At 40.8% G+C, this 24,740-nt stretch overlaps 1 protein-coding gene across 2 annotated transcripts in view; it reads right to left on the bottom strand.

Moving 5' to 3' along the window:
• CFAP100 (cilia and flagella associated protein 100) overlaps window positions 1-24,740 on the bottom strand; it is a 47,225-nt gene that overhangs the window by 2,801 nt on the left and 19,684 nt on the right. For both annotated transcript variants that reach the window (XM_074198456.1, XM_074198457.1), the window contains exons 6-14: window positions 23,913-23,980; window positions 21,826-21,989; window positions 18,531-18,611; window positions 16,035-16,213; window positions 14,850-15,015; window positions 10,596-10,647; window positions 9,265-9,413; window positions 3,454-3,589; window positions 206-408 (exon numbers count right to left, since the gene is read on the bottom strand). In XM_074198456.1, the coding sequence (XP_074054557.1) occupies window positions 206-408; window positions 3,454-3,589; window positions 9,265-9,413; window positions 10,596-10,647; window positions 14,850-15,015; window positions 16,035-16,213; window positions 18,531-18,611; window positions 21,826-21,989; window positions 23,913-23,980 (1,198 nt within the window). The remainder of the gene's footprint in view (window positions 1-205; window positions 409-3,453; window positions 3,590-9,264; window positions 9,414-10,595; window positions 10,648-14,849; window positions 15,016-16,034; window positions 16,214-18,530; window positions 18,612-21,825; window positions 21,990-23,912; window positions 23,981-24,740) is intronic.

Below are 24,740 nucleotides of genomic sequence, written 5' to 3'. Positions count from 1 at the left end.
ACTCTGTAACAAAATAGCAAGAGTGCTTTTGACCTGGATTAATAGAAGCAGAGTATCCAGAATGGGGGAAATGATTTTCCTCCTGTCCTCTACCCTTGCTAGAACACATCTAGAATATTGCATTCCATTCAGGAAGACATGCTGCCAGGAACATTGACAAGGACCATGGTTCAAGGCAAGGTATTTGTGCCAGTGAAAGCCTCACCTTATTCTTCTCTCCTTCTCTTTGTCCTTCTCAACCTGTTCAAGCTTCCAATGTGGGATCCTCTCTAGATTTTCTAAGAGTTCATCCAGTTGGTGTTCAATAATAGTGAGCATCTGCAGAGTGCTCAAGCTAGTCTCACAGTCTCCAATGCAATGATGATACACTTCTACCACCTTTTTGTTCAGGCTTGCCAACATCTTGTTCTAGAAATGGGTGAAGAACAAGTAGACAAAAGGGAAAGTCACTAAGCCGAATAGCCTAGTGGTTAAGAAACCCAAGATTCTTCATCAGATTCCTCCCTGATATCAGCTCCTAGATTGATCATTTAGCTTCACTTCTCTGCCCCCACACATTAATGAGAGATTTCATTTATTAGTGTTATTTGAATATATTCCAAAATGACTTGGGCAAGTATGGAAATGGAGTTGGAATGTCTACTTACCTTCTTTGCCTGGTTCTCTTCTTCCCAATTCTCATTTTTTCCTTTTATAATCCATCTTATATCAAACTTATTTCTACGCGTCCTATCACATCTCTCTCCTTCCTTACCTTTTAACCTCCTAGACTTAGTGTCTTGAGGTTGATTTTCAATTTCTATAATCCCAGTACCTAGTGCAATGTTTTGCACTTCATAGAAGTTAATAAATGTTTACTGAATCCCTGGTATGCTCCTTATTAGTTACATTCCCATAGGGAATCACTTCTCTTTGGGCCTCATTTTCTGAAAGAATTGATCTAGATAATTTTCAAGTTTCCTTTTAGTTTTTCCATCTTAGTGCATCTAAAATTTAAAACTAGAGAAGATCTCAGTGGCCAGCCTGTCCAAATCATATCCAAAAAAAAACCCCATTACAACATTGAGCAAGACTGGCAGCCTGTGGTACCTGCCAATGCCATAAGACCTGTACCAATTGTTAACTTCTTGCTCCCATGTCATCTCATCTATATCACTCTAATATTTTTCATGGTTCAACTCAAGTCATATTTCTTCCTTTGATCTCTTGGAGCACTGATGGGTCAGAGTCTTCACCTTGCCCACACTCACACAAATTATTTGACAAAATGGCACCCAGCACAATCTCTTTCAAATACATAAGATTATTTTGAAGATGTCCCATTCTATCCCACATCACCATGCTTGTTCAGATTTCTCTGACCATTCTTCCAGTCCCTCAAATTCTTTGTCCTTCACTCCCACCAATACTCAATCAGTTTCTAAGTCTTGTCTATTATCAATTAATAAATATTTATTAAGCAGGCACTGTGCCAAGTGTAGATCCAAAAAGAGGCAAAAGTCTGTCCTCAAAAAGCTCTCAATCTAATGGAAGAACTCAACAATCTGTGTCGACATCCACAAAATAATTTTCCCTAAAAATACAGTCTTGATAATGTCATTCCTGGATGCAAAAATTTCCTTTGCTTCTTCTAAGATAAAAAGCAAATTTTTCAGATTTGCTTTTGCAGTCCAGGTCCTAGCTGACTCCTACCTTCCCAGTCGTATATGATTCTTTCATGCTCTATTCTACCATACTAGATGTTCCCCAAACCACCTAGTAACCCCCATTCCATGCATTCACAACCTTCCTCTTAGTATGCCCAGCTCCCTTTGAAATAGAGATCTCCAGCCTCCTCTTACACCACACTTCTCTCCCACTTTGTATATACTTATCTTTGTATATGTTCTATTTCCCCTAGAGAAGGTGAGCTTCTTTGAGTATAGGGATTAATTAATTTCTGGCTTGTGTCCCCAGTACCTTACAGGGACTGGGTAATATATGTTGGTTATAATAAACTGAATTTCAAGTCTTGCTGGACTCTTGTCCGACACTCACCATGTACTCCCCCATTTCACTTAAATTCATACTTGACCTTCCTGGGTTTGATTTAATCTCACACTTCCCAGCACTCTCCCGCTGCAATTTCCACCAATCCCCAATATTCTAGGCTGTCTTCTCTGGCAGGTATAAAGGTTTGGATCCCCATTACATCCATTAGTCTATCACCACCCATGCCAGACCTCAACCCAGCCCCATCATATGTGGGCTTGTCTAATCTCTTACTAGGTTTTCAAGCTTTATTAGACCAGGGATCTTGTCTCATGTCTATGCAGTGTGACCTCAATATGACACAAGAGTACTTATGACATGGCAACCTCCATGTGCCCCCCCAAAGTTAATTCAATCTTAGTTATGAAGAGAAACATTATGTATAAAGGGAGAGGATCTTGTCCTTTGGGACTGGTATTGACTTTGGGGTTCTACAGTCTAGCAAGCTCACTGACAAGCTGGAGATTGTCCAGAGGATAATGATGGGTTCATGCCTTATCAGAATTGGAAATATGGAAAATTTGGAAAGATCTAGTTAAGACATAACTGTCTTCAAGCATTTTTGAAAAACTATCATAGAGAAGGGGGATTGTACTTTGTCTACTTAGAAAGCAAAACTACAGTAAATAATTTTGTGAAATGAAATTCAACAGCATTTCCAAGAAGGCAGTTCACTTTAGGGCAAACTCTTTTTCAAATGTAAGGGACTATGTGATCATAATATAAAGATAGATATGGCATCTAAAACTTACTGTCTTAGGGAGGATATAACCCTTCTTTGTTCATTTATGAAGTTGCTATTAGGGTTTATGGTGGCTACAATGAGGCAAATGTTCAACATTCAAGAAACATTAAGTTCTTTAAGGGACTACAAGGATAAATAGTCACAACTTAATGGGGGAGGCAGGGTCATAAAATCAGACAAATCACTGATACAGAGAAGAATGAGAAGCTTCAAAATTCAGGCTCTAGCAAATCATGAGAAAGACATTTGAGGAAACTAGAGGGTTAGGAGAGCCACACTCAAGGGTTTTGTATTAGAAGGTTATTACCCTTGATGACTATTGAGAAGAATATAAAAAATATAAAACTCAACACTGAGCACTTTGTTTTCCACAAATGTATTCATTCATATTCTCTTTCTCTCCATCTCTGCTTATCTATTATTCTATTTCTCTTTCCCTCTTTCTCCCTCTTTCTCCACTTCCCTTTTCTCTCTTTTATTCCTCCATGCTCCTTACTGGCCAGTGGCTCCTCTGGACATTTCTCTGTCCCTTCACAGGACTTTGGATAGTAAAGAAGTTTCATCTCCTTCTTCTAAAGTGTGGATTTTCTGATATTTTAATGCTGGGACTTTTGATCATTCCACGCCTTTCCCTGGAATAAACCAGAGCTCTCCAGAGCCATCTTCCAGCGACTTACCTGGTAATCACCTTTATACTCGCCATAAGAGAAGACCCGGGATTTGAGTTCCAAGTCTGCTGCAGTATCCTCTTCCTTAGTGATGGAATTCAACAGGGTGGATGACAGCAGCTTCAGTTGATTGATTTCTCTATCCCTGAAAAGAGAGAAATATAGAGAAGACAGAGAGGTGGGAGTATAGGTCCAAACCTGCTCCTCCCTGAAAGGAAAGGCTGCGTGAATTGTAAAGGGTAATGGTTTTGGAGTATTAGGTTCGGGTTGGAATATTCCCCCTTTTTTATACTACTTTTATGACTTTGGGAAAGTCATCTTTCTTCTCTGACTTTTTTTACTCAAAACTTAAACCTTAGTTTCCCCAACGTAACTCAATAACATGCAATGTTTATTAAATATTTACTATGGGTAAAACATTGTGTTTAGGTACTCAACATAATAAAACACCCCTCTTTTTAATTTCCTTACATTCTACTGGGACATATGATAATTTCACAGATGCACCATCATTTGAAGAGGGAGAAAGCACTAATAACATGAGTAGGGTTGTGGATTCTTAGAGGCAGAGGTGAGAAGAGATTTCATCCTACCTATGAGAAATAGCTTGGGCAAAGGTCCTGAGGCAGGAGATGGTAAGTCAGGTTTGGAGAAATTGTTAAATAGGCCATTTTGGATGGAATTTAGAAAGACTGAAAGTGGGGGTGGGGTGGGGAGGGGAAATAATATGAAATAAATCTAAAGAGGTAGTGAGGAGCCAGATTGTGGAGGGCTTTAAGTGCCAGACTGAATTGTATTTTGAATGGGGGACGTGACATGGTAGGCCTTTGTCTTAGGCATAGAAATTTGGCAACTGATGGATTGGTTGGGGAAGCAGAGACCAGTTGGGAGGTGATTACAATAGTCCAAGTGAGAGAGGAGGCCTAGAGTAGAGTTGATGCTGTGAAAGTGGGGGGGGGAGTAGGGATAGGGGGTGCAAGAGTGGGGGGGGAGATATAGAAGAGGGTTGGTAAGAAAAATAAGTATGTGAGAGAAGTTGCCGAGACAAAATGACAAAATTTAGAAGTTGACTGACTAGGGGAAGTGGGGAAAGGGCAGAGTTTGGGATGACATCAGAGGAGTAAACCTTGGTGACTGGAAGGATAATAGAACCACTAAACATAAACAAGTTAGCTTGAAGAAGGGAGGGATTAGGGACAAAATAGATTGGATAAGTTTACCTAGAGGACCTCCAGATGGAGGGGTACAGCAGATAATATAGGACCTCAGTGCACGAAAGAGGTAAAGTTTACAAATATAAATTTGGAAGTGATCTACTTAGAGGTGAAAATTGAAACCATTAGAATTTATGCAATCACCATGGGAGAGAGTATAGAAGACAAAAGAGCCCAGATCAGAAGCCCATGCTTGGGGGGGAGAAAGAAGTTGGTATTTATGAGTGGTCAAACAGAAATGAAAATATCTAAGAAAAATCAATATCCCATAAGCCAAAGGAAAATTGTCTAGGAGGAGGGAGTAGTTAATAATGTCAAAAACTAAAGAGAAGCCAAGCAGACTCATGAAAAATCTATTAGATTGTGAAATATTGGGATCAGAAGCCATGTTGCAAGAGGCCAATAAATGAGTTAGAGGTGAAACATTGGAGACAATGAGTATAAATAACCCTTCTAGGAATCTGACTCTGAAAAGGAGCAGCTTTATTAGAAGTAACTTAAAGTGATGGCAGAGTCCAAAGGAGTCTTACAGAATGGGAGGGAGATCGGGTTGTGTTTGCAGGTATTAAGAAGTGGGTGCTTAAGAAGATTTTGAAGGTAAAAGAGTGGAAGTCAACAAATCAAGGAGGCAAACTCCCAGGAGAGCGGAGTCAGAATGGAATTAAGGAATGGGTTGACCTTAGCCAGGAGAAATGCCCCCTCTTCCTCAGAACCGGGAGCAGAGGAGAGAATCAGAACAACATAGAGGACTTTGGAGGAATAAAGTAGGGAAGAAAAGGCAATTCGTGAAAGATGGCTTTTTTCCTCAGTAAACTACAAAATGAGAGGGTTAAACTGGATGACCTCTAGAGTCCCTTTCAGCCAAAGCTCCTAAGAAAGCCAGGAGTCTAAGAGGACTTCTTAGTGAGGTATGTAACATCTAGGATATAATAATCAAGTCATCTTAGTCCTTAAAACATCTCATAAAGGAGCTAGTCCAAAAAGGAGGGAGGGAAGGAGAAGGGAGGAAATGTCTTTATTTCTCAGCAACCATATATATGTGCTTCCTTATCATGGAAACGAAGTCAGCCAACTTATAGGCAAGCAGGAATGACACACAGATCAGATTTCTGGGCTAGCACCACCATTTTGTGTGTTATGGATGATTATGAGGAAAGTGAGTGTACATGTTAGAAGTATGCTGGCTGGATTCAGCTCTCAAGAGCTGATAATTAAATTTTTTTTTAGGTTTTTTTTGTAAGGCAAATGGGGTTAAATGGCTTGCCCAAGGCCACACAGATAGGTAACTATTAAGTGTCTGAGACCAGACTTGAACTCTGGTCCTTCTGACTCCAGGGCTGGTGCTTTATCCACTACACCTTGATAATTAAATTTTAATGTGAATATTCTCACCTACACTAGTCAAAATCTCCAGTGTTGTTCTTTGATTTCCCAGTCACTTACTAATGGAGATACGGCCAAACCAGACTCAATCTCACATGCCCAGGAACCTCTTTGATTTAAAAGATTTGTAGATATAGATTTGGAAGTGAGCTACATAGAGGTGAAAATTGAACCCATTGGAGCTTTGGGGATCACCATAGGAGTGAGTATAGAGAGAGAAGAAGAAGAGCACAAAAGGGAATAGAAGGGCAAAAGTCAAATGAGAAATCCCAGACTTCTTTGTCCAGGCTGGTTCAAAAATCAGATACCCTCTCATTTTACTCACATTCAAACATTCCTATAACTTCCTTGAGCCTGTGTTTCCCCAAAGACAAAAGGGGGAACTTGAACCCTTGTAAGAAAAATTTACAAAGTATACAAACTTTGAAGCACAATAGGATTATTAATTATCATTAGTACCTTCCTCCAGGACCAGGGGGCTCAAGAGAGGGGAGTGAGGCTTCACAGATCTGGGACTGAACAGTATAGAGGTTAGGAAGGGAACCAGGAGGGTTGTGTCATTTGAACAAAGAGAATCTTAATTATTTTATTACAAATCTGCAAACTTGCACTTCATATAGACTCTACATTCCAGACTGTTCTTCCTGTAGTAAAGTGGTTAGTGCCCTGTAAAAGAGGAGGCAAATCAGTTTTATGGGGATATAGCTGTGGTCCCACAATCACAGTCCATCCCTTCCTCATGCCTTTAGAAGTGACAGAAGTGGCCAATGATGAACATGGAGTGTCATCTCTGAGAGAATTCATTACTAGGATTAGAGCATGATGGGACTAACTCATTACCATGTCTTTTGTTTGCAAAACAGCAAGAAGAGAGAAGACATAGCTTGAAGTGGAGTTTGTCTTTATTTAGCAAGATGGGCTTTCCTGAGCAGAATCTTGAACAAAGAGGGCTTGAGTCATAAAAAAACAGACTATACTCTTTACTACGCTCACAAACCAATAATTGCAGCAGCTTATAAATCCAGAAGTCCTATAGCTAGTGATCTTGCCTATCTGAACCATAAACACAAAATTGAAAAGGAAACCAAAAATAGTCAAAATAGATGTCACAGAGTTCATATACACGAAGTCCATGTGAGTAACACCCAGAAGGGCTCTTCATTTTCCTGACTCATCTTCCTGAGTTCAAATCCACCCTCAGACACTTCCGAGCTGTGTGACCCTGGACAAATCACTGAACTATGTTTGCCTCAATTTACTCATCTGTAAAAATGAGTTGGAGCATATAGGTGTCACAGAGGATAGAGACTAACCCTGAAATCAAGAGGACCTGAGTTCAAATCCAACCTCAGATACTTGACACTTGAGACTTACTAGTTGTGTGTCCCTGGACAATTCACTTAACCCTGAGTACCCCCCCAAAAAAAAATGAGCCGGAGAAGGAAATGGCAAACTACCCTAGTATCCCTGCCCAAAAACTCAAATGGGGCCTCAAAGAGTCAGACACGACCAAAATGACTGAATAACAACTGACAAAATCATCATAAAGAGATTAAATAATCACATTTAGGGTATTTTTTTATATGAAGGTAGAGAAGAGTGGGACATAGTTTTTTTTTCCAGTGCATTCTCAGCCCATGCTGCTTTATTGCTAAAAAACAAAAACAACCCCAAAAGTTTCCTACATAGTTGCAGAGTTTCCAACTTAAGTATTTAAAAACAGTTCCTCTTTATTCCCTCAAAAGAACAAATCTCTTCTTCAAACTCCCAAAGATGCATAGATATAACAGCGAGCTGCCTTTTGCAAAATTTCAGGTATACATAATGAGACATTCTAACAAGATTACCTTGTAAACTATAACTGTGCAATGGAGTAGTGGGACATAGTTTTAAAAGATTTCCAAGCAAAATTGTTAAGATTTCAAAACAAAACTTGGTGCTCACATAGCTAGGCAAGCTTCATTTATCTGGAAGAACTCTCTCTCTCTCTCTCTCTCTCTCTCTCTCTCTCTCTCTCTCTCTCTCGATGAACAGGTTACTAATATAATTCAATTTAAGGGTAAGGGATGAAAATACAGAGGAGTGAGAAGATCACACTGGTGGGACTGATGATGATGATGATGATGATGTTTGTCCTTCATTCTCAAAGAAGACTGACATCAAGGAAGTGATGCTTTGACAAGTATAGGAACTGGATTTGAGTGAGGGGGGTGCTGTGCTAAGTCACCAGCCTCACTTTCTCCTATGGATGAGGATGACTGGAGATGACCCTGGATGCAGTGGGAGATCTTTTAAAAGATGGGACTACTACTTCAAGGGAAAGGCATACTCCCCAATTAATTAAGCAGTCTGGCTGACAGGCAACAGTTTCCAGTAACAGGAAATTGGGAAGAGGGGAGGGTCTCAGGGCAAGATAATTTGTTATGTTTTGAATGCTTATTAGACCATCCATTTTGAGATGTCCAAAAGGCAGTTAGTGATGTGAGTCTGGAGATCTGAAGAGAGATTAGAGCTTACATATGAAGATAAATAAGATCTCAGAATGATCTACAAAGAGATGATAGTTGGACCTATGGGAACTGATATCACCAAGCAAGATTGGTATATGGGGAGAAGAGAAAAGGACACAAGATAAAGCCTCAGAGGACACCCATGGTTATTAATCATGACATGGAGAAAGATCTGTCAAAGGAGATTGAGAAGGAGTACTCAGGTAGGACAAGAGTCAAGAAATTGAAAATCAGAGTTGAAATGGTGTCATCTGTGGCTTCTGCAAAAAACTCCCTCCAAATTCTCATTTAATTTCTTATTCGGACCTGCAATATAATGAAACAATAATGGGAAAAAGTCATGACATGGAAGGGATAACCAGAGAAAGGGAGAGTTATATGGCCAAAAAAGTTCTTTGTGGTAGGACATTTGCTCCCCTGGGCCTTCCTTCTCCCTGTCTGCCACCAAAGAGGTCCCAGGTTGGTCTCAGGAACCATATAGAACAAGTCTACTCTCTCGATCTCTCTCTCTCTCTCTCCTCCTTGCCTGCCCTTAGCCATTATTAGATAACCTTCATGTCCTTTCCCTGATCCCTTACAAATGTAGCTTCCTTGTCCCATCCCCCTCTGATCCTTAGTATTCTCTTCTCCAACTAAACATCCTCATCCTCTCTTTGGGGATGCTCCTGGGGCAAGCCAGTTTGCCTTTCTTGGATTATTCCCACTTGACCTACATTTTGTTTCGAGCATTTCTCAGGGCAAGCTCAACCTCTTCCAGGGCCTCCTCTGTATCCTGGGTGTCCTGAATCAGAGAGAGGTTCTGCTCTTCCAGGTCAGTGAAAATGTCCAACAGCTGCCGAGGCTCTGTGAAGTACAACTCCAGCTTGTTGGGAAAACAAAGTCCAGGGTTGATCTGTGTTCTGAACCTCCTCCCGGGACTCAAGCACCCAGGGGAATGGTTGTATTCTTATTATGATGGGGGCAAGGGTGGGGGCAGAGGAACAGCAGAAGGAAGAAGGGATGAGGTTTAGAGTTTAATCATGGTCCCTAGATCATGGGCACCCTCTGTATCCAAACACAAGTGCTGCTGACCCATGTTATGGGCAATCTGATGATTTTTTAAATCCCTTTTCCAGCAGTGGGGACGGGTTTGGGTCTCCTCAGCCACCTCTGGGTCACGAATATCCTACATGATGGAGGTCCAGACTGTGGCCAGGGTGTAGTGCTCATTTGATGGGTTGGTAGGGATGGAGAGGAAGTCTGTCTGAAGTCATCAGGGATCAGGGATCAATCCATTGTCAGGGTTGAAAGTCATTGATTGTCATTAGGGATCAGGTTCACTCTAGGTGCCATAGTAGATAGAACACTGGAATTTGAGTCAGGGAGACCTGAGTTCAAATGTGGCCTCAGACAATTGTTGACTGCTCTGGGAAGGCACTTCATTTCGACCTCAGTTTTTTCATCTAAGTAGGCACAACAATAGTATCCACCTCCCAGGGTTGTTGTGAGGATTCAATGATTTAATATTTCGAAATCTTTTGTAAACCTTAAAGTGCTACCTATATGATAGCCATTATTATTATTGTTATGATGATGATGATGATGATGATGAGAGTTTGGGTTTAGTCTATAGCCAGAGTAGGTGGATAGGTATATGTATGATGGGGTTCACAGGATCATTGATTTAGAGATGAAGGGGACCCATCATTCACAGATGAAAAAAAACTGAGGTCCAGAGAAGTTGTAACTTGCCCTAGGTCTCCTATGTAGAGAGTGGCAAGGCCATCTGAATCCAAATCCACTCTTCCCATTTACTGCAATGGGGGAGAGAGGAAGGGAAGGGTTTAGTTGGGGTCAGGGTTTAATTTAGGCTGTGGATTAGATAAAACTAAGTTTTCCTACAGGGATATGAATCAAATTCTTGCCACAACCTTGGCTTCATTAAATCCTCTGTTGTCCCCACTGAGCTAATGGGTAGTGCTATGGCCCTCTGGGATGGTTTCAGTACCTTGACATGAAGCAGTGTTTCAAGGTGAGTTACAGAATAAAGCTACGGGTCACTGACCTCATCATCACTCTCCCTTTCTTCTTCAGCAGAGACCAACAAAGGATTTAACCTGCCAAGGAATCAATCACCTGGGTCAATGGTTTAACAGAATTAATGCTATGTCCCATATCCACCTAAGGAGTAGATGTTGCCCCTGAAGGCTTTTCCTATTCTTGGTCTCACTTTGAGTTGGCTCCTCAGATTTAATGTGTCCAAGATGAACATTATCCCTCATCCCAATTCAACCTTTGTTGAGGGTACCATCAATGGTCCTTGTGGTCCAGGCTCTAGGCCTTGGAGTCATTATCATCCTTGACTTTTCCCTCTCCCCTATACTTCATATTCAGATCATTCCCAATCCTTTATTCTACCTCCACCATATCTATCGTATTCATTCTCTTCACTCAAAATTGCCCAGCCTTCGGTCAACACGCAACACTCGACAGCAAAGACTACTATAATGGCTTCCTAACTAATCAGCCTACCTCCAGTCTCTCCCTACCCTTCTCAAAACTGCCAGTTCTTTCTGACTCCCAAGTACGACACTGTCAGCCCCCTTCTCACAAATCTGGAGTGGTTTCTCTGTTGCTTCTAGGGTAATATAACCCTTCTCCCTGCACTTAAGGTTCCAGCCTATCTTTCTAGATTTACTTCCTATTACTCCACGTATTCCATATTTCAGGCAGACTATTTTTTTGACTTTTCCCTCTCCCCTATACTTCATATTCAGATCATTCCCAATCCTTTATTCTACCTCCACCATATCTATCGTATTCATTCTCTTCACTCAAAATTGCCCAGCCTTCGGTCAACACGCAACACTCGACAGCAAAGACTACTATAATGGCTTCCTAACTAATCAGCCTACCTCCAGTCTCTCCCTACCCTTCTCAAAACTGCCAGTTCTTTCTGACTCCCAAGTACGACACTGTCAGCCCCCTTCTCACAAATCTGGAGTGGTTTCTCTGTTGCTTCTAGGGTAATATAACCCTTCTCCCTGCACTTAAGGTTCCAGCCTATCTTTCTAGATTTACTTCCTATTACTCCACGTATTCCATATTTCAGGCAGACTATATTTCTACCTATTCCCTGAGTTTGACATATTTCCAGCCCCTGTGAATTTCTGCAAACCATCCCCCTGTACCTCGAATGCATTCTTTTCTCATAATTCTCTCAGGATCCACATCATCCCTTCAAGGCTCAGCTCAGATATCACTTTCTCTTCAGCCCTACACTCAATCCTCTTCTAACTAAAATTATGGGAGGAATGGAGATACTTTGGAACTCAAGGTGTTAAAAATGAATGTTAAAAATTGTCTTTGCATGTAACTGGAGAAAAACAAAAAAATACTAAAAGTATTCTCTTCTTTTTTTCCCTCAAAATATTCTAGAACACTGTATTTTGATCTTTACAAAACATTTTATGTTTATTGGTGCACAGGTTATATTTTTCAGTTAAATTGGAAGGTTTTTGAGAGCAGAGACCATGAGTTTTGTCCTTTTATTTTAACTCTTTATCCCCAGTGCCTAGGCACATAGGTGTACCTAAACCTAAAAATCACATAAGGCCTGTGATTTTGTTGGTACAGGAAATTTCCAAGTGAGCAAACTCCTTCCACCAGCGCACATACAGCTCTTCCTAAACTGATCTTTCCTACTTTTCCAACCCCTCCAGAACTTCTATCATCCATTCACCTGGTCCACTTGTAGCTTTTCCAACACTTCCCTCCATCTTGTGGTTTCACCTTCATCTTGTAGTTTCCCTGACATCTTTCAAGAGTCAATTCAAATGCCATCTTATGCAGGAAGACCTTTCCTTCATTTAACCTTCCTCCAACCCCAACCGCTAATGCCTTCTCTTCTCAAATTGCCTTTCTCAACTCTGTCTGGATCCAGTTATTTACATACTTTTTCCTGTATTAGGATGGAAGCTTCTTGAGGGCATTGCATTGTTATCTAGTGAATGCTTCATAAACACTTTTCTATGGACTGATCTTCAGTTGTACTTTTTGGGTTGTTTTTTTTTTTTAGTTTTTGCAAGGCATTGGGGTTAAGTGACTTGCCCAAGGCCACACAGCTAGGTAATTATTAAGTGTCTGAGACCAGATTTGAACCCAGGTACTCCTGACTCCAGGGCTGGTGCTCTATCCACTGCGCCACCTAGCTGCCCCTAGTTGTACTTATTCTTAAGACTACTCTTAGAGCTCTGAGAAGTAGCATGACTTATTCTTTGTCACAACTAGTCTGAGCATGACCCAAGCCTAAGGACCTAAGTCTTGGTCCTTGTGGCTTGTAGGCCAATTCTCTATGATGCCACAATGATGCCACATCTAGGATCTAATTACTGAAGTGGTTGCCTTATTCATATTTGCCCTGGGTATTTTCCCTGACCTAAAATTATTTACTACATATTACATAATTATATCCTTGAATAGTAGGATTTGAATGAATAGTGGGATTCATTAATCCCATGAATGGAGACCTCAATCATGTACATAGACTAATGTTCATTGAATTGAATTGCACTAAAGTTTCATTACCATTATGGAGAATTTGAACGAAATTCTTCATACTCTAGAAAGAATTGATGATCTTGAAAATTCCTTCTAATTATGATATTCCTTAAGTATCCATACATTTTATATAATTGTTAGGAGACTGAAAGGAATGGAAGTGATGAGTATTTGATCTAAATTAGATTTTAGAGACAAACTTCTATTCTTATTACTCCCAAATTTCAAAAATAGTTTTCCGTTTAAATGTAATTAACTTTTATCAATAGTATAGAAACAATTGGGGATATATCAACAGCAGGTAACTGTGGAGGTGTACTCTTACTATGCTGACTCAGCAGCAGATGAAGGAATAATCAGGCAACTTGTGGAGGAAACACCTTTAGTATCCTGATATTGCCAATTTTCTGGAACTGACCTCTTGCCTGAGAAATAAAAAAACAATTTCATTTAAAGCATGCTGTAGTAGAAGGATTACTAGAATAGGTTGGAGACAGAAGACATGGTTTCTAATTCCAACTCCTCCATGGGTAGAGTCAATAACCTCTCATGACCTTCTCTTCCCCATTTGTAAGTTGATGGGATTGACCTAAATAGTTTCAAAGACTATTTTAGCTTGGAAATTCTATTTTGTGACAGATAGATAGCACCTTGAAGATAGAGTTCAAATCTCAGACACTTCCTAGTGGTGTGACCCTGGGAAAATCTCTTATCCTCTGCTTGCCTCAGGTACCTCATCTATAAACTGGTAATCACACCAAGCTCGCAGGGTAGTTGTGAAGATCAAATGAGATAATGTTTATGAAGCACTCCACAAACCTTTAAGTCCTATGTAGAAGCTAGCTATTCTTATGTCCCTCCACATTCCTTTCCCCTTTCTAACGTTCTGATTCTATGATCCTTCTGCAAACTCTTTCTCTCTTGGAATGTAGGCAGGAACAGTCGACACAATCCTTGACATTGGAAGAGTTTCTCTGATGTGAATGAACACTTCCCCGTTCTCTGTTCCAGCCATCTCATCTTGCCAGCTCTGTTTTCTTCTACCCTTACAAAATGAGGGGGTGGTGAGAGTCTCTATCATCTCTTCCATCACTGACATTCTAGTCACATCTGGTTCTAGTATTCCAGGCTCTAAAGCTCCTAACCATTTCTAACATTCTCTGTTCTAAGGTTCCTTCCAGCTCTGACATTCTATGGTCTAAGACTCTTCCCAGTTCAGACATTCCCTGTTCTAGGGCTCTTCCCAGTTCTAACATTCTCTGTTCTAAGGCTCTTTGAAGTTCTACCATTTTCTGTTCTAGGGCTCTTTCCAGTTTTAACATTCTCTGTTCTATGGCTCCTCCCAGTTCCAAAATTCTAGGTTCTAAGGTTGCTTCAAGCTGTGACAATCTGTGTTCTAAATTCCTTTTCAGCTCTGATAGTCTTATGAACTAAGGTCCTCTTCCAACTCAGACCTCTTTGCCCCAAGGCCCCTTTCCAAACTTTAACATTCTATGTTCTAAAGTCCCTTTTAACCAAAATAGTTTATATTAACTGTTCTAATGCTGTTTCTAGAACTACAACTCTTAAGGTTTTATAATATTTTGGGGGAAAAAAAAACCCAGTCTGACCTCTCCTGCTCTGAACAGAGAAGTTGTGCCATTCGGTCCCTTCTGCCTCTCGTACCCTTTCCTCAATCTCTTCAGAGCCCTAGTTCTCCCTTCCACCCCTGTCCACCCCTGCAGACCCACCCCAGATCTTTCTTCCATGGTTGACTTACTGTTTCTTGCTGGGGTTGTCTCTGAATGAAGACTGTGTATTCTGGGATGAAGATGACATGGGACTGAATTTATCACCCTTGCTAACTACTGCTTCACTCCCAATTGAGAATTGGAAGTTTGAGTCAGGGATGTTTTGGTTGATTTTCTCTTTGATCTTTTGCATTCCTGGAGGGAGTAGAGAGATCCTTTGGAGGGTCCTTCCTTTGAATGTCCTCTGTCTCTCCCCTTTCCGTCCAGAGTCATTGCCTAGCTCTGACCTGTGGTTGCTCATATCATATCTTGGAATGAGCTCTCCCATCCCAGGCAGGGTCTAGGAAGCTCCTGCATGATCCAGAGCCTTCTCAATATCAAGCACTTTGGTATTGTAGAAAGCATTATGGGAATCGAGAGCCATGAGTTCCAGTCCCAACTTTTCCACTAAAGAAAAACTGTGTGACCTTAGATCAGTCACATTCCCTCTATAGACTCCAGTAAAATGAAAGAATTAAACCAGATGCTTTCTTAGGTTCCTTCCCAATCACATAGTCTGCCACTCTAATTCCGAGACTGCTTGAGTCTGAATGGACGTTCCAGTTTGTCTCTTGGGTTGTTGAGTTCTTGTTTGTCCTCATATTAATTTGGAATGTAATCTCCCTAAGGATAGAGACTACCTCACTTTAATCACTATATTCCCCATTACCCACCACAGTGTCTTGACATTTAACAGGAGCCTAGTGATTGATAGATTGCTACTTTTGGGACTTTGGGTAGCAATTCCGCCTGCCTGGATTCTAACCTCCTGCCTGCTCTGAGCTCAGCTGACATCCCACCTATTGGGAAGGCTCATTTTATTGTTGCCTAAGGTCTAGGCAACCCAACCTTATTGTCATTATTATACCCAGTCTAATGTTCTTTCTACCAATCTACTGCCTCTCGGACCTCTGAGTGGAAAAGTAGGAAGGGCGGAATGAGAGGAAAAGAAATAGGCTGTGCGAGAAGTATGCACATAGTTCATGAACTATACATATATACATGTATGTGTATTTATATTCATATACACACATATGATATGACATAAGAATATTGTAGGCAACTCTAAGGTCTGTCCTGGTGTGGCCCAGTAGGTAGGGGCTTTGCAAATCATAGGGATGGAGCAGTCCCTCTCAGACACAATGCCTTGGTCTCCCTCTCCTTTCTCTTGTTACCTTTTCCCACGGGCAAAAATGGAATCTGTTCTTTGTCTAGGCCTCCAGTCATCTTGGCAGTAGCATGGGCCAAATACTTCTTGGCATGGGTCATCAGCCACTTCTTGGGGGACATCTTATAGAGAAAATCCCTATAGAGTTTAAAAATCTGGACATTGTCTTCAAACTTGGAGATCTCACTGGATCAGGATTCAAAAAAGAGATATTGCAAAGGTTAAGCCAATGGTGCATGACCACAGGTTCCCCACCCCATCAGAATGTCACCCTTCTATACCTCACATTCCTAGCTTGAATCCTCCCAGATATTAGTGTATAAGTTCTCAGAAACAACCTAACTCCACTTAACTGACCAAGAAATGGGGAAGAGACTTAGCCAAGGTCACATAGTTATTTAAGGGCAGAGCCAAAATTAGTTGTAATGGAAAAAATGCTGAATTTTAGAATCATAGAATCTGACTTTGGATCACATTTTTTATATTTTTTATGTTTGTGACCTCAAGCAAATTTCTTTACCACTTTTGATTTCAATCTCATCTGTAAAATGATAGAGTTGGTCTAAACAATGTCTAAAGTAAATACTGTATAATTCTTGTTCAATTAAACTTGTGAGTTTGGGGTTATTGTAGCTTTATTTTTTCCCCATGACTTCCAAAGTCTCAGTTCTCCAGTCCTCTGCAGGGAGACTCGAATTATATGGGACCCTGGTCCAGGTCTGGCATGTAGGTGTTGTGGTTTTTGCCCTCTCTGGAATGTCCTTTTTATCTTTCTTTGCCATCCTGGTATGACCTTTCCTAGAGGCAACATATTTTTAAATAACACGACCCCATTATACATTTTCATATCAGGGCATTTTCCTTAGAATAGTCCAATGAATTAGGTTAACATCGGTAGTTGTATCCTCATTTTACAGCTGAAGAAGTTGAGGAACAGGGTCACATGGCACATTGGGATGGGAGCTAGGTCTCCTAACTCAAGTCCTGTGTTCAAGTAAGGCAAGGTAAAAATTAGAACAAGAGTTCTTGTAGGATAGGGATTGTTTCATCTTTGTTTTGTATCTCCTCTGCCTAGAAGAGTGCTTGCTATTTAACAGCTATTTGATTGACTAAACTATTTAATATTCTATTAAAGAGAGGGAGTCCATACCATTTTAATTCCACAATTCTAGTGACATTGAAATGGGAAGTGACATTTGAGAATAAGAAGACCTTTTCCAATATCCTCATGTCATATCATATGTGTCTATGTAGATATGAATACAAATGCACATGCGTGTATATCTCCTGAACTATGTGCATAGTCCTCCTCTCATTCCCTCCGTCCTTCCTACTTTTCCACTCAAAGTTAAGAGAGGCAGTAGAATAGTAGAAAGAACACTAGACTGGGTGTAATAACAGCAATAACAATATGCTAGGCACTGTCTGAATGTTTTACAAATATCTCATTTGATTCTCATTTTACAGATGAAGAAACTGAGGCCAACAAAGTTAAGTAATTAGTGTCTGAAGCTGAATCGGACTCCAGGGTCAGCCCTCTATCTACTATACCAGCTGCCTAAATAGAAATTGAAGGTCCCTTGAGAGATCAACTGGATCACATTTTTATAGTTTCTTCTTCGGTTGAACGGGATTCTGTTTGAGAAATGCTTAAAGAAGTAGGGGAAGGGATAGCTAGATGGCTCAGTGGATAGGGCTCCAGTCCTGGAGTCAGGAGGACTTGAGTTCACATTTGACCTCAGATACTTACTGTGTAAATATCTCAGATACTCAGGACAATTTACTTAAATCGATTGAATGGGGAAGAAGTAGAGAAGCTTCCAAATATTTTATAAGTGATCCTGCTGACTGAAATCCTAGCATGATTAATCACAAGAACAATTGTAGCTAGCATTTATAAAGTTTTCAAAGAGTTTTCCATACATTAATTTATTTGATAGATTGTCTAGGCCTAACTTTGCCACCATCTTGCTGTATAATTGTAGTTAAATCACTACAGCCCTCAGGCCTCAATTTTCCCATCTGTCAGATGGGGATAAATAGCTGTACCCTGGCTCCTTCACAGGGCTGTGATCCCTTATAGGCACAAGAACTGAGGAATGATGTTTTAGGAAGATTTACCTGGTATCTAGGGAGTTATGTCTCTGAGCCTCAGTTTCCTCCTTTATAAAATGAAGTATAGCAAAAGGATAAATCTGGTGCTTGAGAAGACTCAGAGGTCATCCAATCCAATGTCCTCATTTTATAAAGGAGGAGACTGAGAGATCCAGAAAGTGTGACTTGTTCAAAGTCACACTCAGTAAGTAATGCAAGCAGGATTTGAACCCAACTCTGCTGATTCTCAATTGGGTACATTTCTACTGTACCCGATGAGATGATCTGTATGGCATATTTTAGTCCTAAATCTGACAATTCTATGCTCCTAAGATTAACCAAGAGGTTTTCCCCCTAACATGATTATTTTTTCTGACTCTCTCTGGAGGGGAAGTAGGGGAACTGTCACCTTTTAATCATTAAGATTTGTGCTGTGAGATCCCGGATTTCAAAAATCTTCTCCATCTTCGCCTTGGACTCCTTATCAGCTCTACAACAGAAGGAAGACTTTTTTCTGAGAGGTAGCCAGACCATCAACTAGTCAGCCTTACTAGCAGCAGACCCAGCCCAAGTTAAAGAATTAATTCTCTTGGGGGAAGTTCAACCTAAAGACCTAGAAAGATTAGAGAACCATCTTCCATCTTGCGTTCCCTTGGCCAGGACAAAGAAAGAGGCTCAGTGTATTGAAATATTGGAAATTGAATGTCTCTAGAGAGATCAACTGGTCCAGTCCCACACCTTCTGCTTACACTGAAGAGATTTATGCTTGGGAAATGTCTTCTAAAAGAGTAAAGAGGCTTAAACATATCTTTATCCTTCTAACAACTAAAATCCTATTTATCCTTCAAGGTTCAACTCTCATCCTTCCTTCTCTAGGAAATTTTCTTTGACAGTCCCAGCCTACATTAGCTATCTCTCTTCTGAACTCTTATTGCACTAAATTATGGCCTGTCTTTAAGGTATGTATATCTTCCCTACCTCCCACTTATCTACATCCCCTTGGACAAGTTATTTACCCTAGGTGGGCCTCAATTTTTTCATCTCTAGAATGAGGGAGTTGTTCAAAGGTGTCAAACTCAAACCTGAGGCACAAATAACCCTGTACCAGATTAAAATGTCATTGAGCAATGTTTAACAAAATAAATTAATAAATTAAAAAATAGCATAACATAGATAATGTTATTTTGTGGTTATCTAAGTCAATTGATGGCACCAGGAATGGGTGATTTCTTTTTTTTTGAGTTTGACACCATTGTTTTAGATAATTTCTAAGGGCCCTTCCAGTTCAAGGTCTTATGAAATACCTACTAACTTGTGAGCTCCTGGAAGGCAGGAGTTGAGTCTCATTTCTCTTTATATCTCCCCATGCCTAGAGCTCTGCATGTAGAATTCCTATATAAATACTTGAGTTAGTTGGTTGGCATAAGAATGTCTCTGTCCTATAAGACTTGATTACAATGAATAATTATTCATATTTCCATAGCAATAGAAGATTTACAAAATACTTTCCTTAGAGTCATCCTGTGGGTAAATAGAGGCTGACAAAGGTCAAAGAGACCTTCCCATAGTCATATAACAAGGATTAGAGTTGATCTCGAAACCAGGTTTCTTGGTTCAAGTATGGTACTCTTTCCATTATATCATAATCTTCATTACAACAAGTGTGAGAGCCAGGAGAAAGATATGGCAGCCACCAGTTACCCTGAGCAGGCTGCTTATCCTCTTATTGGACTAGATGACACCTAAAGTCTCTTCTGTTTCTAGACTGATGATCCCATGATTCTAAGTCACATAAATTGTCTGGCCCTTCCTCAGTTTTCTTCTTTGTTAAATAAAGAGACTGGATTATGTAGCAGCTAAGTTATCTCCCTTCCAGCTTTAGTTATATGACTCCCATGACCCCTGCTAATCCTTCCATATTTCATCAAAGGACCCTGTATAAGTATTCCCTCATCCGTTTTCTTCCATGGATGCTATAAACTAGATTTACCCAATGAGTCATGAACCTTCCTTTCTTCAGGTCTATTTACATTTTGAGAACACCCAAATGTTTTCCCAACAATGTGTAATCTTAAAATGATGCAATCTCTAAAGAATTAAAAGTTCTGAATAACCAATGATCAATGGAGAAAAACATGGTGGATGAAAGGGGATGACAGCAGATTTTCCTTGATGGGGTCATCTTATATATATGAATATCAGGAAAGAAACATATTCAGAAGAGGACATGGGAGGGTCACATATGATATGACTGAAGAGATAATTGATGTTCTCCACTGATACCTTCAAAATATAAAAATAATGGAAATTGACTGACATACCAAGTCTAAATTCTTTCCTGTTTTTTAAGGATCTCTATGATCTAAATTCAATTTGGATTCTTCTCCAACACATACCTTTCATTTCAGCAAGGCCCAGCTCCTCATTGTCCTTGATATAGGCCTTGGTTATTTCCTGCCTGCCTCTCTCCACTGACTATGTTCTAGGCCCCATAACAGAGTCTAACACAAAACTGGGTGCAGAAAATATGCTGGCTAAACTTATGGTCAACCCAAAGTTGAATGATCCACCAAATACTAGAAAAGTCTACCTTCTGGCAGAAACTATTAAAGCTAGTAGGCCATGGTAGATCTTAAAAGGCCATACATGTCCTTCCCTCCATAGGTTAAAAGAATATGGGCAAGACTAATGATCCAATAGAGATATAGGTTTTGAGCACCTTGGTGAAAACAGGAGGTCATAGTTTGGAGAATGTAAAGAGCATGGACTTGGTCATTATAAAATTATACAAGATTAGCCTTAATGCATTAAGGACAGGAAATAGAGAGCTATTTTCAATTAATGTTGTATCTTTACATGTGGTATAAAGGGTTCAAGTGGAGGCTACTTTTCAGAGCCAGTCTTCAAGGTTAGTGCTTGAAGACAGAAGGATGGACAACCTCTTAAATTTCCTTTGCATTCTGGCATTATTAAGGGAACAGGAGCTATCAGGTAAGATCTCCAACCTATGTGGTTAGGTTCTGGGGAACCTTCCCCAAGGACAATGGCTATGAGTACATAGGATAGTGACCTTTGACGTGTATTTGTGCAGTGGTGAGGCTAAAATAAAAGTTAGGATTTAAGGCTTTAGTATTTGAGATTAAGTGAGGATTTAAAGATAGGATTAAGGTTTTAGCAATAGGAATAAAGGGGATTCTGGCTTTAGAGTCAGAGACAAAGTTAATGTTTAATAGAGTGCTTGCTAGTGTTTGGGTTTAGGGTTAGATTAGAGTTAGATTTAGATTAAGGCCCCCAATTTAAGACTTGGGTAGATATTTATAGAAAGAACCAATCTTTAAAGAAGGGCCCCATTTCAATGGATAATTAAATCTAGGCTTAAGGATAATACTCTAGAGACCTACAGCATGGTCCTTCTCTGCCCTGTGAAAAGAATACTTTTCTTAGACTGATTCCATTAGGGTGAAATAAGAGGCCAGATTCCCCTCATTTCCCCCTCCCCCAATGATACATGGAGATTTTCCCTCCATGGGTTTCTGAGGCTCAGCCTCTAGGTCAGAGTATCCTTTTCAATGCTCACTACTGAGGACCTAGAGAGAGAGTTAAGCTTGGGGGGATGTCATCTTGACTAGTGACACTTGTTGGCTACCCTCCACTGTCCTCATGGGCCTTGCCACCATGGTTGCACCTGCCCCCCCTTGGTTTACATTTTCATGGCCTGCGCAGAGTTCCTATCGTTTTCTTTCAGGAACTCATCAAACAGAGACGCGTCCTTCTCCAGGAATTTTTCTGCCTTCTCCAACTTCATCTCTTCCTTGATGGCCAACATTTCCAGTCTCAGGATCTCCTCTCTCTTCACCTCCAGAGCATACTAAGGGTCAACAAACCACACTTTGGGGACAGAATTCTAAGAATACAACATTCCCTCCCCAGTCTTGGCCTCAGCCTTGTACATAGGGTCTACCATGTGGGAAAGTGGATGGGGAAGAGTAAAAAAGTGGAAAGAAAGGAAGATGGGGAGAAACTGTGAGTATAGGAAAGAAGGAAGGAAGGAAGGAAGGAAGGGGGTTAATGAAGAATATGGCTTTTTTCATACAACAGTGTCCACCTTCTATCTCTGTGCTTTTGTAAAAGCTGTAATGCCTTCTCTCCTTCTTCTCATTTCTTAGAATCCAACACTCACCTTGAGAACTCAACTATAGCCCCATTTAGAAAGTGGGCTTTCAAGGAACCCTTTTCTGATTTTTCCAGCTTCTAGGACCTCTGTCCCCCTCACCCCACCCCCAAATTGCTCTGTATTTACTTTGTATATTCTTCTTTGTGGAAGGTAAGCTCCTTAAGAGCAAACACTGTTGGATTCTTGTCGCACAGCATCTGAGAAATGGTGATTGATTGACTAGGCCTGAGAAAGGCCCCTATCAGATCTTTGCAGCCCCTTCTAGCTCTAATTCCTATGGCCTATGCTCCGCCTCTCTCACCCTCAGGACCTGCCTGTAGCCAGAATATAAAAGTAAGAAAGAACAGGGATTCCCTGTTGGTTCCTCCTTGAGATCAGTTTGTAAGATGGTATTTGCACACCACCTTGTGCCGAATAAAGGAAGAAGAATTGTAGCAAATAAAGGGTTTACAAAACATATTATTTGAGCCTCATCACCATCCTGAGAGGTAGGGGTTATTACCTGGGAGGTATTATCCCCATTTTACAGATGAGGAAACTGAGGCTGAGAGAGGTTAAGTGAACTAGCTATGATATGGTTTCTGAATCCTTACCTGTTCTCCCTGGCACATCTGTGTCAGCAATCACCAGACTCAGAAAGAATGATCAGCATTATGGAGAGAGCTTGCCCCCCTCCCCCATTCCCCATCCTAACAACTCACAGGGAAGATGGAGGTGACCCAATATTTCACAACACTTGCAAAATCCAGAGTGGGAATCACTGGAGCCACATTCAAGAGAGGATGACACACCATTGAGAGAGAAGGGTCTGCTAAGCCCCCAAGTTGAGGAAGCTTTGCCACTACCTGAATCTGCCTTTGATCCCTCACCTCCCTCCTCCCAACCCTTGTTCCATGGTAGAGAATAAGGAGAAGAGGAAAGACACTGACCATAAAATCTTAGGCTAAAGAATCACAGAATTCCAAGCCTGGCTTGGAGGAATTGGGATGGGTTCAGAAATGATACAAGTCAATATGGGGAGGGGGTAGAAAAGAGGCTGAAGGGGGAAACAAGGAGGAGAAAAAGAGGGAAAAGGAGGGAGGCGGCAAGAAGAGAAGGGGAAGAGCTGACATTTGGGGAAACAAACATGAAGAGAAAAGGGTAAGTTTGCCTTTTGAGTTGGAGGTGAAAAATGAAGTTGCTCAAAGACTTAAAGAAGCCAGGTCAAGATCACTTCTCTGCTTCCCATTTCCTCACTTTCCTCTTTTTCATGTCCCAATCTTCCTTCCTGCTTCTTGTTTTAAGCCATATTAACCACTGAAGAAACCACCAATCACCAACTTCCAAAACAAGTTTGTTCTATTGAAGGGCACTGGCAAAAGTCATTCCTTGGAAATTTTCCCTCCCTTCCAGCCCATTCCCCTCTGCCATTGCAGATCTGTCCTTCTTCAGACTCTGGGGGCATACATGTCTCAATACCCTGGAGGGTAGAGGTAGGCTATAGCTCTTGCCCATCTTACTGGTCCCTTTGAGAACATCAGGGACACTCTAATGGTGGGTATTTAGCAGGGCCAGATTGGAAATTGGTGTTAAGGGAGTTGGACTATCCATTCTGGGGACTGTCCACAGGGCAGGTACCTGTAAAAGAAACATTTGTCTCTTCTGTTCGATGTAGCTGGTCAGGTTCTCTCTCTCAATTTTCTTATCTGCAATGACAGAAGGATTTTAAGATTCAAATCCAGAAGGAAGGATAGAAGTCATTTGGCCAACCTCCCCTACATTGATGGATCCTCCTGAGATCATCCCAAGATATATCCCTTCCTGTTCCAACTTTCTCCATCCTCTAAATTCATCCTTCATATCCCAGCAAGATGAGTCTTTCTCATGCGTACATTTAGCAACTACTCTTTACTCAAAGATCTTCAATAGCTCTTAGTGCTGGTGGATTAAAATTTAAATTCCTTAGCCTCATGTTCAAAACCACCCCCATTCTGGTGCTGTCCTCCCTATAGATTTTTTTTTTTTTTTTTAGTTTTTGCAAGTCAATGGGGTTAAGCAGCTTGCCCAAGGCCACACAGCTAGGTAATTATTAAGTGTCTGAAGCTGGATTTGAACTCAGGTACTCCTGACTCCAGGGCCGGTGATCTATCCATTGTGCCACTTAGCCACCCCCTCCCTATATATTTCAAGTTAGTAGAGTATAATAAAAAGAAAAAAAAGGGGTTGGGGAGTGGTTTGAAGTCAAGCAACTTGGGTTTGAATTTCATATCTGACCCAATGACAAGTCGGTTTTACCATTCTGAGCTCCTGTTTCTCCATCTGAACAATGGGGGCAATAATCTTTAATTTTTAAAATTTAAAATACTCTTTAAAATACCTTGCAGGCTTCTGGTAAAGAAAACACTTTAAGCTGGAGGCAGCTAGGTGGCACCATAGTGCCCACAATAATGAGTCCAGAGTCAGGAA

The sequence above is a fragment of the Macrotis lagotis genome, chromosome 8 (assembly GCF_037893015.1).
Source record: "Macrotis lagotis isolate mMagLag1 chromosome 8, bilby.v1.9.chrom.fasta, whole genome shotgun sequence".
Classification (NCBI taxonomy): Eukaryota; Metazoa; Chordata; class Mammalia; order Peramelemorphia; family Peramelidae; genus Macrotis; species Macrotis lagotis.
Note: the sequence above shows the minus strand (reverse complement) of the source record. Positions and strands in the feature narration are given on the sequence as shown.